Here is a 16,037-nt window from a genome sequence, read left to right as displayed (position 1 = left end):
CCTAGGCCTCCTCTATAGGCTGGTTTCTAAGATGTGGTAACAGCACAAGCCTCAGGGGAGGGGACAGAAGGAAATGGTAGGGGTGCAATGAGTAGGTCAGATTTATTTCTTCAATGCTCCGCCCAGCCCTCACCTACTCATTGTTGAATGGACCCTGAGCCTCAGTCTATCTCCTGTCTTCCCTGGGTGAGAGACTAGAAAGGGCAGGGAGAAGATAGACCCAAGGGGCCCTTGAGTGGAGATCACGACAAACAGGAGGCAGAGAGGAAAAGTGGGAAGGGACAATGGGTAGAAGACAACTCCAGCCTAAGCCGCTGGACTTTTCCCCAGTTCTCTTCCCGAACATCAACATGGCCCCATCTTTAAGCTACTGCAAGAAGTTTATGACCTAAAGGTGGGAAGGGGAATGAGGCAGCGTTCTACACAGGCATCAGGCCCCTGCCTTCTTATAGTAAAAGTAATAATAATAAAATAATAATAGGAATTCCTTAGACGTAGTGTGGGCTTTCATTTTTCCAAAACACTTTCACGTCAGTAATCCTGTATCATTTTCTGATTAGCCCTGAGAGGTTGGGAGAGACAGATACTATTATACCCATTTTATAAAGTGAGGAAACTGAGGCCCAAGGAGCTTATGTGACTTGCTCAAGGTCACCCAGGAGTCCAGTAGCGGTGTTCTGGCTATTTCAGGAAGGGACAGCATCTGTCACCTGGGGAAAGCTCTCCCCAGCCCAGGGATTCAGGATACAGAGAACTCAGGCTTTCCACCTTCACCTCCCTGCCCCCTTCCCTTCCCCTTCAGGTATCCATGTCCTCAGCAGCTGGAGAACAGCAGAGGGGAGAGACCCCCACAGCAAATCCCACTGCCGATCAAAATGCAGCTGCAGCTGCTCCAAAGCTGCCGCCTGGACCCTAAGGGAGCAAGAGATGTTTCTTTGGTAATTTATGGATCATTCTCCCATCCCGTAAAGCAGCCATCTGTCAGGGCTCCGCAAAAAGTATCAGCAAAGCTGTCAGCGTCTGCCTGAGAGGCAGGCAGAGCGCGACAGAGACAGCCACCCAGCCGCAGGGGCCACCCAGCTGCCAACGGAAACGCCACTGCAGCAGTGCTCCGCTCCCGGCCCCTGGTTCTTTGCTTCTCCAGAGACATTCCTGAAGGACTGGACCAGGCTGTGCTGCCCACCAGTCAGCCTCCATCTCCTCATCATTTGACTGGAGAAGCTGTCCCAAGACCACCACCCCTCTGTTCCGCCGCAGAACCGTTAGCCTCGCTTGGCCCCCAGAGAGCAGGACCAAGGTGCTCTCGCATTCCCCCATAGCACTCTCCTCTCCAGAAACCTCCTCACGCCCAGTCACAGGTTGGCGTCCATCCGCCTCTTGCCTGTCCCCCAGAAACAGCAGGACACCATGGCAATGACCGGCTTCCTGGACAGGACAGTGGGAGGGTGGGAAGGGTCTCTGTTCAGAGTAAGTTCACAGATCACACTCTGGTCAGCTGGGTTCCAGAGGTCCCCTCCTGGGTCCGTTCCCTGCTCCTTATCAATGCATCACAGGGCAGAACAGTCTGCCCCTCGGCCGGGTCCAGGAGGCCAGAGGTTCCTGTTGACTCTTGGAGAAAAGCCAACTCAGTCTGCCAGGAGCTCGGGGACCTCCCCTAGCACGTGACAGCTTCATTCTTTCAATCATTGATTTAGTCGTATTTATTAAGCTCTTACTGTGTGCAGAACACTGTACTAAGCACTTGAGAAAGTACAATATGGCAATAAAGAGTGACAATCCCTGACCACGGTGAGCTCACAGTCTATGGGGGGAGACAGACATCAGTACAAATAAACAGACATCTGTATAAATAAAAAATTACAGATATATACATAAGTGCTCTGGGGTGGGGGGTGGGGAGAGCAAAAGGATAGAGTAAGGGTGATGCAGAAGGGAGTGGGAGATGAGGAAAAGTGGAGGTTAGTTTGGGAAGGCCTCTTGGAGGAGATGTGCCTTCAGTAAGTCTTTGAAGTGAAGGAGAGCTTCTTTCTTCTTCCACAGGCAAGAACAACCATGGGTACCAACAGCCAGACTACAAGCCCCAACATGCAGTTCTCAAATCTACACCTTATGAGGGGGCAAAGAAGAGCAGAATGCTGGGACCTGTAGTCCCCACAGGCCTTCCCTTGTCTCCCCCTCTGCCCCCCCCCCATATCAATGACAGCCCAGCTCATGGTTCAATTCAATCGTATTTTTTAGAGATTACTGCGTGCAAACCACTGTACTAAACACTTGGGTGAGTCCACTATAACAACAAACAGATACATACCTGCCCACAATGAGTTCACAGTCTAGAGGACGAGTTCTCAGTTGCCTGGGGTGTGAACGGCAGGGACTGTCTCTATCTGTTGCCGACTTGTTCACCCCAAGCGCTTAGTACAGTACTCTGCACATAGTAAGCGCTCAATAAATACTATTGAATGAATGAATGAATGAATGAACTCTCACTTTGATTCAATCAATCGATGATCAATCAGTTGTACTTATTGAGCCCTTACTGTGTATGAGGCACTGAACTAAGCGTTTGGGAGAGTATGATATAACCATATAACAAAGTTGGTAAACCCATTCCCTGCCCACAACAAGCATAGACTCTAGAGAAAAGAGAGGAAAGGCATCTCAGGGCTCCTGCTTCAGCAGACAGGGCCATGGCAGCAATGGAGGGATACACAGCCTCTCCCGACCCTTGGGGAAACCAACCAGACTGCGAGTGCCTGAGTTCTCAGAGGGAACCTTTTCCATTCTTACTCCAGATGTCATGTGGAGCAATGAAACCAGTGACTTCCCAGTCCTTGGGCCTGGAAGATGCCTGGTGGGAAGAGGAAGGACCGGAGAAGGGGCTGAAATCTTGGCTAAAGCCTCCACCTTATGAAAAGACTTCCAATGAGAAGAATTCAGACTGGGCAGTGCCCACTTCAATGGACATCTATAAAAAGAATGCGTTTTCTCTCCACCAAGTCAAAGGGAAAGCAGAGAGCCTGCCCAGACAACCAAAGTCCTTTCAAATGAAGGGACCCTGCTGCCGGGGCACCAAGGGGGCAAACTCGATATTCAAACCCAACCTCAAAGCCACGGCCACCCCTCAGGGCAGAACATCTAGGCTCCGACCCAGAATGCCGCGTCCCAAGAGCAACCCCAGAAAAGGCCGCTGATCAGGCATTCGGCACCAGCCTCGTAGGGGAAAATACAAAGGGATTTTGTTCCATCTCAGTAGGAGTCATACTTATCCCAAAATTAAAGCGCAAAACCATCAAGAGGGACAAAAGCCTGATTGAAAAAAAAAAATCTCTGCAGGCCTGAGAATCCAATTCCCCCACCAGCCTGGAGACCAGGGCTAGGAACCTAGAGGTGAAATAGATCCAAAAAAGGCAAAAATGAAAAACTCAATCCCCACAAGCTAAGTGGAGCAGAATGCCCATAGTAATCGACAGTGAAAAGTGAATTAGAAGTTTCAAAATCCCTTCACATTCAATAATCCTCACATGAGATTCAAGGCAACAGGTTGGGGGTTGGGGGTTGGGGGAAGGAGTCAGGAAGTCTGATTTTCATCCTTCCTGTTTTCCACCCCCCGCCGGACGGACACAGCCCGAAGGGGCACATTAATGCTTAAACTGGAAGCTGTGCAGAGACATAGCTGCAAGCTATTTTTCTGGCCTTAAAAGGAGGGGAGGGGCGCCTAAACCCAGGGCCCATCCCATCCTCTGCCACTGACAGCATCTGGATTCCCGCGGCCCAACACACAACCGTACAAGAAGGGCACTCTCCGCCGAACCCCAGCACCCCAGAGCCCCCCACTTTCCCAGGCTCTGGTAAGGGGCCATCTCACCCTCAGAATCCCAGGTCAGGCAGAGCTGCTCTGGGGGCGGTGGCTCTCTCTCCTGTTGAGAAGAGAGAACAAGAAGCCTCTGAGCCCGACTGCCTGATACCACCAGCCCTCTTCCCATCGTGCAGGCAATGCCCGGGTGTTACCAAGGTAACGGGAGCAGCGCATGCTTGCACTGCGCAGGATCTGGGCGCGAGGATTGGAACGTGGGTAATTAGGTCCGTGGCCCCAGCTGTCAATCTGCATTTAACAGTTTCACATTTAACTCGCTGCTCCGGTAATTAGGGTTTACTAAACAGAATGTCAGGCAATTAGAACAGCAGGTCAATAGCTCTGGATGGAGCCTCTTCTATGCCAGGATGTTAAGACCTGTTCGGATTAGGAACCGACTGTGCCGAGGGACCCACCTTGCCACGTGGTGGGGAGGGGTGTCGGACAGGGTCACAGCTGCCAAGGCCAGGAGAGGGTTGAGCTACTCAACCGGACTATCTGTAGCCAGGAGGCTGGCCCCTGGCCGTCATTATAGATCCTGAAGGAGTTGGCGTGCTCACTCCCATATCTTGGCTCAGACCCAGTTTGGGTTCTGAGCCTGCGGGGCTGTATTAGGTTGAGAAATAACAAGGACGGGGAGTGAGGGGGGTCAAGCAGATGGTGCTTTCCACTCAGAAGTGAGGGCAGGAACTCTCTCTTCTTCCCATGTTAACCTCTCTGTGCCTCGCTCTTGCCTCTCTCATTCATTCATTCTTTCATTCATTCGATCATATTCATTGAGAGCTTACTATGGGCAAGGCACTGTGCTAAATACGTGGGAGAGTACACTTTAACAATAAACAGACACATTCCCTGCCCACAACGTGCTTAAAATCTAGAAGGGGTGACAGACATTAATGATATCTCTCCCCTCTGCCCTCTCACTCAAGCTGTCCCCCAGCCTGGAACTCCTTTTCCTTTAAAACCCACAAGACCACAGTTCTCCCCAGCCTTAAAAGCCCTCCTGAAATTTTTCCTCCTCCAGGAGGCTTTCCCCAGTTCATTTTCCTTCTCTCCAGATCACAGCCTCCCTGCTTTGAACTCAGCTCTTATGCATGAGAGCCATTCATCATGGTGCTTTTGTCCATAGGAACTTATTTCTGCTGGGACCTCTCAGCTGGTCCCCCCATTGCAACTCCCAGGGCCCTTGGCATTCTCCTCTACTGGACTGTCAGCCTGGCTCCCTGGATACCTGCCTCCACTCTCCTCTACATCACAGGAGAACCTCCGTTCTGACCTGCCTGGGACCAGTCAGTAAGTCAGTCAGTCAATTGTATTTATTGAGCACTTCTGTGTGCAAAGCACTTTTCTAAGTGCTTGGGAGAGTTCAATACCACAATATAACGGTCACGTTCCCTGCCCACAATGAACTTACAGTCTAGGGGGACCACCCCAGTGGAACGGAGAAACGCAGCCATAAGCATAGCTCCATATCCAGCTATGGCTGTGAACTCTGAGCCATGAGGAGCCTGAAATTCAGCCCCTCAAGGCACAGTGCCCTACTGCTTTTTGTTTTATGTTCTTTTTTAAATTATGTTGTTTTAGTGTTTATTTCCTCTCTCCTTATGTGTCTGATGCCCGTCCCTCTCGGCATTGTGAGCCCTCTGAGGGTCAGGGACCCTGTGTAAATCCCACCTGTACTCTTTTCCAGTGACTGGTGCAGTGTCTGTACACAGTAAATGCTTAATAAATATTACTGCTATTATCATTTCCCCTACTACAATGTACTTTACCATTTGAGCACTGATTTATTCACATAGTCATCTTTCCTTTCTCTTTCCCTTCTGTCTGTAAATTATTGTGAATCTGTCTCCTTTTAAGCTCCTTGTTGGTAGAGATGATGCCACTTAGCTCTATTTTCATCTCTTAAGCACACTTAATAAGCAATGTCCTGCATACAGTAGGCACTAAAAAATACCGTTAAGATTGACTAATTAATTCTCTGGAAGAATTCAGTGTTCAAACAGGCCACAAAGTTGAAGTTAGAAATTATTCAATCAACTGTATTTACTGAATATTTACTGTATATAGAGCACTTGTACTAAGAGCTTGGAGAGTACAATACAATAGAGTTCGTTGACCGATCCCTGCCCTCGAGGATCTTACAGTTTAATCAGTAGAGAACCCAAATCTTCTCTACCAACACTCTCTAGCCTGGTCCTGATTTTGGTCACAAAAAGTATTTCTCTAGAAAAAATAGAGCATTTCTCCAGAGCACAAAAATTTCCTCCCTAATGCTCTCTCCTAAAGCCCCTCACTGCCACTCAATCCCATCCCACCCCCTCCTTTCCCAGCTCCCATAGTCAAATCCTACCTAATGCGCTTTCCTCCTTGTCCTCCGCCCCCCTCCTTGAGGCTGAGCCCCTAGGCTTTCTTCCAGCAGGTGGAGGGCAGGTGACCCTACCTCCATAGAGGTCACAGTTCGAGCCCCACGTCAAAGGCTAAATCTCAGCTCTGCTTTGGACTCGGTCCAACTTTCAGACCAACTTCCAGGCCACCATCCAGGGCAGGGCTAAATTTACTCATCATCACAGAAACTAATTGCTAATGCTCTTCAAGTTTTCCCAAGCAGCTCCAAGGGTCTGCCTTTTCTGATCAAGTTCCACGCCCCTTGGGTTGGTGGTGGGAGGGAGTCTCCCAGCATCAGGAGCCCCTAATCTTGATGGGTTCCCAGCTCCAGCCCATGCTGGATATGTCACTGAGTCAGGGTCCCTGGCCAGAATAAGAAGAATCTTCCAGCAGCTCACACATTAGGTTCATTCATTCACTCAGTAGCATTTATTGAGCACTTACGGTGAGCAGAACACTCCGAAGGGCTTAGGAGAGTACTATATAACAATAAACAGACACATTCCCTGCCCACAACAAGTTTATAGTCTAGAATTAGGTGTAAATGCGTCAAGGGCGGGAGCACAGTCCAGTGAGAGACCCTGAAATGAGCCAGCACCTGTGACCCCAGCCCCACCAATGGCACTTTCTGAAGGGGATGGATCTGGGAAAGTCTCCTCAGACAGGTTTGAGCTTGTGTTCTCAACCGACTCTCCGGATCCCTCCTCAAAAGGCTCCCAAACACCAAACAAGGCCATTAAGAAGTATTTCCGCTGTTTCCAAGCCCTCTCATCTCATTCCTCTCTCATCAGCATCACAGCTACTTTCTGAGAGTATTTTGTGCAGAACACTGAAGGAGGTCAATACTATGTACAGAGCGCAGTGCTGAGCACCTATGCACTAAGTCCTTAGGAGCAACAGTGAAAATACAAGACCTGATCCTTGCTCTCGAGAAGCTGATGATGACTCCCATTTCATGGGAATGGAGAAAGCGAAGCAAACGTGACCTGGTTCAGCTGTACTCTCCCAAGGGTTTAGCACAATGCTCTGCACATGATAAGCACTCAATAAATACAACTGACTGACTGACTGTGTTTCTAAATGCCTGTTCTAAAAGCAACATGTGGGCAGATAACGTGTTTAGCGGCTCTGTTGTATTCTACTCTCAGAAGAGCATAGTACAGTGCTCTGCAACACAGAAGTGTCTGTCACAAATAGGATTGATTGATTGATTTACCCCAGAGTCTTTGCACAGTCCTATGCACATAAACACTTTAAACACATAAACCCATTTGTAAAACCTTAACAAATACCAAAGTTGTTGTTATTATGATTATCATTGTTATGCCCTTGGTTGTCCCAACATTGTCCCCAGAAAATCCCAAAATCACAATGACACTTTGGGAGAGGAATAGGGAAGTGCAGCAAGAAAGCAATGACTCTGTGAGCACTTTATCCCACCTCAAAACACTGCAGGCAGGGATCCTTATTTCCCACCACAGCCCATGGAGTTGGGTGGCAGTGAGGCCCAGTGGAACAAGCACAGGGTGGATGTTAAGAAACCCGAGATTTAGCCCTAGAGCTATCACAGACCTGCTGGGTGACTTCGGACAGGTCAGTCATCTCTCAGTTCTTCATTTTCCTCCTCTGAAAAACGAGACTGAGATATCTATGCTCCTATGCAGGGCTGGGACTCTCTTTGATCTCTTGTATCTACCACAGTGTTTCAGCACAGTGCTTGCACACATGGGGAGCACTTCATCAATACTATAATTATAATATTTTTGCCTCCATTTTACAGAAGGTAAAACTGTTATCCAAAATCATGATAATCCTCTGTGCTCCCTCTCTCCCTCCCCAGGTGCAGCCAGGGGTGAAGTCTGTAAGGGCTTTGTGCTCCCTGGAGGAAAGCCCTGAATAAATACAAGGTATTATTATTGTAATAACCATGGGCAAAGTACTTAAGACTTCGGATGAACAGCGCAGCACGGTTTAGGTAGAGGGCCATTCTTATGTCAATGAGACACCTTCTCTTCTCAGACAGTGAGGATTCGGGAGGAAAAACTCCCCCAGGAAAGTTCAGAGATGTCCCGGTGACACTCACAGGCACTGAGTCAGGGAGAGAGATCCCCTCTGGGTCACATCTATTAGCTCTCCTATTCTCGAGCTCGATCTATCCCCTGGGCTCTTCAGCTCTCCCTCTCAAGCTCGCTCATTGCCTCTTCTTCCTGTTTCTCTTTTTTTCCGTCACTCTCTTGCTCCTCCTCTCCAGCAGTCTGTCTCGTTGGGTCTACTGCCTTCCACTTTATGGCGTCTCAAGCCTCCGCAACTGGAATTTTTGGTGTTTTTCCCTGAATACCCACCTTTTCAACCCCCAGGGTGCTGAGAGCTCCTGCCTCCGGGTTTAGATATGGGGGGAGAAAGACCATCGTTGGTCTTTACTGTCTTGGGTGTAGGGGAGAGGAGGGTAGCACCCCTGCCCCAGAGGAGCACGGGCCCCCATGGCAGCTGGGGAACTGCTCCCCTAGGCAACACTTACAGCTGAAGCAGAGCATGGTAGTGGTGCAGGGCCCGGGTAGAGATTGCTCCACTGAGATTTCCCTTCCCAGGCTGCTGCCCTTTGAAAGGCTCCTCTGGGCACCAGCTGTGTGAGATGTGGGGGGCAGAGGAGGGGCGGTGGGGGGAGTTCTCTCTCTCACCCGAAGAGTGGGATGTCTGGGGTCAGGAGGAAGGGCTGAGAGATGGGAGGAACCATCCCAGGCTCTCAGTTCTCCCCAATATCTGCCAGGCCTGGAAAAAGGGGAAAGAGAAGCAGTGTGGCCAAATAGAAAGATCACAGGTCTGGGAGTCAGAGGGCCTGGTTTCTGATCCCAGCTCTGCCACTTGTCTGCTGTGAGACTCTGGGCAAGACACTTCACTTCTCCATGCCTCATCTGTAAAATGAGGATTAAATACTCATTCTCCTCTCCTATTTATTCTGTGAGCCCCGTGTGGGGCAGGGACTGTGTCTGATCTACCTATATTGAATCTACTTTGGCACTTAGTACAGTGCTTGGCACAAAGTATGTGTTTAATAAATAATACTCTTAGTATTATTAATAATAATAATGTTGTTAATACTACTACACATAATAATGATAATAAAGTGAAGGGGAAACAGCTGGCCCTCAGAGCCTGCATCTCCAAACCCAATTAAGGATGATGTTTGGTGAGCAGTCCTCCAGATTATATTCTGCACATGCAAACCTGCTACATCGCCGCCCCTCTCAGATCCCCAGGGATGGGCCAAGTGACAACGAGTCTGAGGCTTCACAACGCACCAGTTTCATTGTTGAACTCCTTTACACCCCATCTCCTACCCCGCTGCTTCAGCCACATGTTTCACCCTGCCCTTTCATGCCCAGTCCCACAAGGCCCAGGGCACCCTCCCCTCACATCCACTGCCGTAAACTCCTCCTCTTCCTCCTCCTTATAATAATAATAATGGCATTTGTTTAAGTGTTTACTGTGAGGCCGGCACTCTACTAAGCAGTTGGTTAGATACAAGATAATCAGGTTGGACACAGTCCCTGTCCCACAAAGGGGTCACAGTCTTAATCCCCATTTTGCAGGTGAGGTAACTGAGGCACAGAGAAGTAAAATGACTTGCCCAAGGTCACAGCAGATAAATGGTGGAGCCGGAATTAGAACCCAGGTCCTTCTGACTCCCAGGCCTTTGTTCTATTCTTTAGGCCATGCTGCTTTCTCCTCTTCCTCCGCCTCCACTGCCCCAACTCCTCCTTTTTCCTCCTCCTCCTCCTCTCCCTCCTCTGCTCTTCTAGCAAGAATTGGAGCTCCGAATTGGACCTGGGTCCTGGAGGTTCCCAAGCCCCCAGGCAAACGAGAGACAGGCCCAGCCAACATGCCATTCCATCAATAACTGAACCTTCTCAAGCTTCTGAAAGCCACACCCAAGTGATAAGCGAGTTTACCCAAAAGACCCTGAGTCAATCTGCCTTCAAATCGAATTTGGCAGAGTATCCACCAATCAGTAGTGGGGGTCGAGGGGAGAGGGGATAGTGGGGTTGGGAAAGCTCTTGCCTCTCTAGTCTGGTTCAGCACCAGACAGGGCTTCCACCCCAAACTCACCGAGGCCTAAGGCCAGCAGTCCCCACAGCCCGGGAGCTGAGAAATTCCCTCCTTTATGCAGTCATTCTGCAATAGCACGTGTTTTCATCGCACAAGTTGGATTTAAGACAATGGAAGAATTAAGCACTGTCCTTCACACAATACAACACAACACAGAAAATTCTGGCATAACATAACTCCTGAGTTGGTGCAAGTAGATTGTTAGGAAAAAAAGGTTATGCATATGACCGAGGAGTTGGTCAAGACACGATGCTGCTGCATTTCCCAGCCTCTGCCTCAGCTTTATTGTGCCGTTCTATATGCTGCTTGGTGATTCTTGGGGTTTTTGCTTTACAATATAGAAAGCAAAGAAGTATCCCAGAAGGATAAGGGTGTAAAACATTCTGCTAATGGTGGACATAACAGTAATCCAAGAATTGTATCAAAATATGTCAATAGTGGTATCTTCAAACCATCTACCCTGCTAAATCCCCGATTCCCACTGAATCAAGGGTTCTGTAATGAGATTCCACAATCATGAGGTTTTTCAGAAACACAAATACGGCTTCAGATGGTACTGAGTTCTGGCTGGAGTGGGGCCTGGGGAGAATCCAGAGAGAGCAATAGGGAGATTGGGTCTGTTCCCGACCTCAGCTCCATACTGCTCCACCACCTCTCATCTCACTTACCCCTGGCAGTGTCTTCTGCTCATGCAGTGCACTCTGGGCTTTCAGGGCAGAATCCCGGGCACAGTAGGTGAGGAAGGCACACCCTGAAGAGGAAAGAGAAAGAGGGTCAGGAGAAATGGAAATGCCAGGCAGTTCTGGTGAAGGTTCCACCTGCCACTCCTTCAGCTAGCACTCCTTCTCTCTTGCCCATCAGGAGGGTTCCTTTAGCCTAGGACCAAAGAATGGGTAGCCATTTGCACTCTCCCCCAAGTTGTCCCCTCCTCCACCACTCTGTAATCCCACTAGGGTACCTGGCTGAGGGGAGGAAAGGGAAAATGAAAATGTAGAGCCAGGATCATGCCAGAAGTAGTTCCAAACCAAGTTATCACTCGGGACCATCAAAAGAAGACTCTCAGTCTGCAGGCAAAACTGTTGTATTACTGGGAAACAGTAAAAGGCCTGGATTTTTCCACCCCTCAGGGGGTTCATCTCAGCCTTGGAGGCTTTGAGTCAGGGTTAGCCAGAGCCAGCAACCCTGGATAGCCTGGGTCGGGACCTTTGGTCATTTCCCCAGCCCATTGCTTCCACTCCACCAGTAAGCAGCATGGCTCAGTGGAAAGAGCATGGGTTTGGGAGTTAGAGGTTATGGGTTCTAATCCCAGCTCCATCACTTGTCAGCAGTGTGACTTTGGGCAAGTCACTTCACTTCTCTGTGCCTCAGTTCCCTCATCTATAAAATGGGGATTAAGACTGTGAGCCCCACTTGGGGCAACCTGATTACCTGTATTCCCGAGCACTTAAAACAGTGCTTGGCACATAGTAAGTGCTTAACAAATACCAGTATTATTATTATTATATTATTATAAGCACCTCTGAGCACCTAGGGGGTTGGATGGGGAAGGAGGAGGGAAGTGTCTTTTGTTTTTTTAGGATCCCAGTCTCTCCCACTATACAGAAGGGGACAATGAGGCTCTGAAACAAAACACTAAGGTTACCTAGTGTGAAGGTCTACCATTTCAAAGAAGAACAGGACTTCAGCCCTCCTGTCCTAGGCCCAGGAGGCTAATTAGTCCACGGACTTACTTATCCTCACTGTATGGATAAGGAAACTTGAGGTCCAGAGGGGCTTTCCCCAACAATCAACCAATCAGTCGTACTTACTGAGCACTTACTGTGTGCAGAGCACTGTACTAAGTGTTTGGGGGAGTTCAGTATAGCAATATAACAGACACATTCCCTGCCCACAACGAATTTACAGTCTAGGCAGTCATGACTAAGCCATGTCAGCCTCTTTGCCAAATTCAGGCTTCACAGTGGAGGTTCTCCTGAAGGACATCTGGGATTCCAAAAGACCTGGTCTGGGAAAGAGTTGTTCTGGGGGTGTGGAGGGAGCAAGACCTAGTTGGTCAAAATGTGGGAGAGAAGAGAGGACTCAGTCTAGCTGCTCTGCTAAGTCCCCTTTGCTATCTTTTTCCTCTTCTCTCTCTCTTTCTCCCTCTCTCTCTCTGTCTCTCTCTTTGATCTTCCACAGATTGTGTCTTCCTGGCAGCTCAGACACTGCAGGCATCCTCCTCCACAGCAGGAGGAGAACCTAGAAGGCGCAACGCCTGTGCCCCACCCCCGAGGGACCCGAGAATGTCATCCCACTCTGGAGTCTGCATCAGCCACACCCTCTCAACTAGGGCCTGCTCCAGGCTGGATGCTGCCAGCTCCGCGGGCCGCTGACGTTGAAATGGAGCGATGGAATGGAATTATGCAACTGCTACCCAGAGCAGCGGAAAGACGCGGGAACTTGACATCTCTGCAGCACGGAACCGGGACCTCTCGTCCCTGAGGTGTGGAGGTAATTTTAGAAGTGGGACTACTGTACATTATGTCCGGTACGTTGAAGCGTTGCCATTAGTGCTCCCAACTCGGTGGGGGGAATCTCTCAGAGCAGACCTGACCTCTCCTCCAGCTCCTTGGGATCAGGGACTCTCGGCCACTTTGTGTTCCCTTGTTTCCGACGCCACCTCCATCTCTGTGAAATGGGACCCAGAGTCTCTGCTGCCCCGTGCTCCTATGCCCCTCCCCGCTATGTCCCACGCCTCCTGCCAGTTTGGCCAACCGGAGGGCATATGGGCAGGCAGCATCAGCCCTCTTTCCTCTCTGTCTCTGGCCATCTCTCTCTTTCCTGCCCTGAGGGCAAATCTTCCTTGCTTTTCTCTTTGCCTTTCGGTTGACATACCTCTTGTTGCCAGGCTCCAGAGTGCCCCACTTGAAAGCTGGTGGCAAGAAGAGGGGCCTTCTCCAGGCAACAGAGCTAGTTCTTGGGCTTCTCTTGGTTTCACCCAAATTGCACACTCTGGACCCTCCGCCACCCTCCCCTTCCCCAACTCTCCTCCAGGGTTAATGCTTTCCTCCCCTCCTGTTGACAGGTAGATCCTCCACCCCAAAGTCCAGGAGGAGGCAACAAATGGGGAGGAGCCAAGTCCTGGAAAGAGCACAGACTGAAAGTCGGAAGACTCAACTCCACCCCAGCCTACTGTGTGACCTGAGTCAAGTCATTTACCCTCTCTAAGCCTCAGTTTCCTTATCTGTAAAATGGGGATAAGATAGAGCCCTATGTAGGGTGGGGCGATGTCTGTTCTCATCACCCTAAATCTACCCCTGTGCTTAGCCCAGAGTAAGCACCTAATAAATTTCATAATTATTATTTTACCCCGCCTCCCAGCCCTCTCGGTGGATGGGGAAACTGAGGGAAATGGGTCCAGGAGGGAGTGGCCCAGGAGTCAGCAGAAGGCAGAGCAGTCCCATGAAGCAATTGCTGTTGATGCTTCTCTGACCCCAGGACTGAAGTGTTCCAAACTGCAGCCGTGAGTTCCCTTCGGGACTTGACCAGCCCCCCATTCTCTTCCCACAGCTCCCCGCCGACCTCTGCAACACACAGGCATCTGGAGCAGTGGTAGAAGCTTGGGAAGAGTGAAGGAGAAAGAATCCATTTAAATAATTGTACCATTGAGGGAAGTAGGATTTCATTTGAACAAGGAAAGAGTTTGGGGGCGGTGTATATGTTCACAAATGATACCCAAGCAACACATCCACATTCTTGGGGCCGGCTATTTCATCCTCCTAAACTCAACCCTCAGGAAAATCCTTGTGGTTGCATAGCCTCTGCCACCCCAGGAAAGTTGGTTCAGTCATTCAGATGTGCAGAGGGTGCCAGAGAAGCTGCTGGCCCAGCATCAGGAACACGATTCAAATTCCCATGGCCCATCTAAGGCTGGATCGTGAAGACCAGCCCACTAGGCTCAGCCACCTGGGAGGTCTGCGATGTGTCCTTAACTGGGAAGGGTCTCCATCCGGACCCTCATTCTGCGTCAGAGAGCTCACCCCACAAATTCTAACCCCCTTAGCTATCCAGTCCCTCTACCGGGGCTTCATTCCTAGCAATTCCTCCTCGCTGGAAGGGGGAGTTGTCAGATAATGACAGGGAAAGTGCCGCTTCCCCAGTGCTGTCGGGAGAGCTTGGGGCAAGCGGTGCTCAGGGGGTGGGAAAAAAGAAGGGGGATCCATCTCAACCAGGCACAGATCTGACACTGAGATTATCGCTCAGGAAAGCTAATGATTCCCTGTAACCAGACTGACTGACTTTCCTTGGGGGCTCCTGGTTGGCTATTGCTGTCTTGTTCTTTTCTCGGCACCTACACTTCCATGCGGTCCGAATCTACGGCAAACGCGGATTCTCACTCGTATACCCTTTCTCAGATCTTAGTACAGTGCTTTGCACTCATAAAATGCTTAATAAATACTATTACTACTACAATTCTTCTCGAGTTTTCCCTCAGGCATGTGCCTGCAACATGAGACAACCTGAGGGGAGGTGGAAGAAAGCTCACAGGATCGACCCCTGGCTCAGTCCTTCAGGGGACCTGACCAGCAGAATCTGAGTACTGTGGGAGGATTTGCAATTCATACTTTTTTGTCCTGATCGAGTGTGATGGAACCAAAACAGAGAGGATGGGTTGGGAATGGGCATGCATCCTTGTGGAGCCTCCTGATTGCCTTAGGAGTAAGGATGATTGACAGCTCCTCCTCAGAAGGACAGGGGGTACTGTCCAGGTGCCTCAACCTGCCACTAGACTCTGGTGACTGTCCTGAGACCTCAACATTGTTGGAGAGGGACAGAAAGTGTGAGATGGCCAAAATGGAGTCTGGAACATCCTGATGTGCAGTCTGTTGGTCAGGTGGGTGAACAGACCATACATACTGGGGAGACTTTGGTGGCATGACTGGATCCTGTGGGGCTCAAGATCTCATAATGTTAGGGAGATGTCTAAGGTGGGGCCTGTACTGGGGACATTCAGAACCAAATGAGCAATTTCTTCTGGAACCACAGTCTCCCCAAGCTCACTCGCCAATCACAGACCCATCCATTGCCTAGCCCTGGGGTCTCAGTCAGAACCAACAGTTCCCATCCCTCCCCAACCTATCCTATTGGGGAGCTTTACTGAAGCATTTAAATGCATGTCATCTCCACCCCAGAAGTGGCTGCATTTCAGAAGTTGGTGAAGCAATGATCCAGCGTGGTGTAGTGAATAGAGCACAGGCCTAGGAGTCCGAAGGTCGTGGATTCTAATCCCGGCTCTGCCACTTGTCCTCTGTGTGACCTTGGGCAAGTTACTTCACTTCTCTGTCCCTCAGTTACCTCATCTGTAAAACGGGGATTGAGACTGTGAGCCCCCAGTGGGACAGGGACTGCGTCCAGCCTGCTTTTCTTGTGTCCACCCCAGCGGTACAGTGCCTGGCATATAGTACATGCTTGATAAATACCACCATTATTATTAGTAGTAGTAGTAGATCATCTATATCCAATATCACAGTCCCTCACCCTATTTGGTATTGAACAAATGGTCCTCTACATGTGGGAAGGATTATTATTAGTGCTATTATCGCTCTCATTATTGTCTCTCTGTTGCTCTAAATTGTCAGTATATGTGTTGTATGTGTGAGTGTGCCACTATATATATATAGCACAAACAGCACAAATTCTCTCTCTCTAT

At 49.7% G+C, this 16,037-nt stretch overlaps 1 protein-coding gene across 8 annotated transcripts in view; it reads right to left on the bottom strand.

Annotated features, from left to right (window-relative positions):
- The window catches only part of CELF6 (CUGBP Elav-like family member 6), a 183,010-nt gene that overhangs the window by 161,778 nt on the left and 5,195 nt on the right, over positions 1-16,037 (bottom strand). For 7 of the 8 annotated variants that reach the window (XR_005660013.1, XM_029065913.2, XM_007670251.3 and 4 more), the window contains one exon: positions 11,017-11,099. Coding sequence is in view for 6 of the 8 variants with exons in the window: in XM_029065913.2 (XP_028921746.1) it covers positions 11,017-11,099 (83 nt within the window). In the remaining 2 variants the exon portion in view is untranslated. Of the gene's footprint in view, positions 1-3,865; positions 3,906-11,016; positions 11,100-16,037 lie in introns of those variants that run through there. The other variant, XM_029065910.1, reaches the window with a different exon arrangement.

The sequence above is a fragment of the Ornithorhynchus anatinus genome, chromosome 5 (assembly GCF_004115215.2).
Source record: "Ornithorhynchus anatinus isolate Pmale09 chromosome 5, mOrnAna1.pri.v4, whole genome shotgun sequence".
Taxonomy (NCBI): domain Eukaryota; kingdom Metazoa; phylum Chordata; class Mammalia; order Monotremata; family Ornithorhynchidae; genus Ornithorhynchus; species Ornithorhynchus anatinus.
Note: the sequence above shows the minus strand (reverse complement) of the source record. Positions and strands in the feature narration are given on the sequence as shown.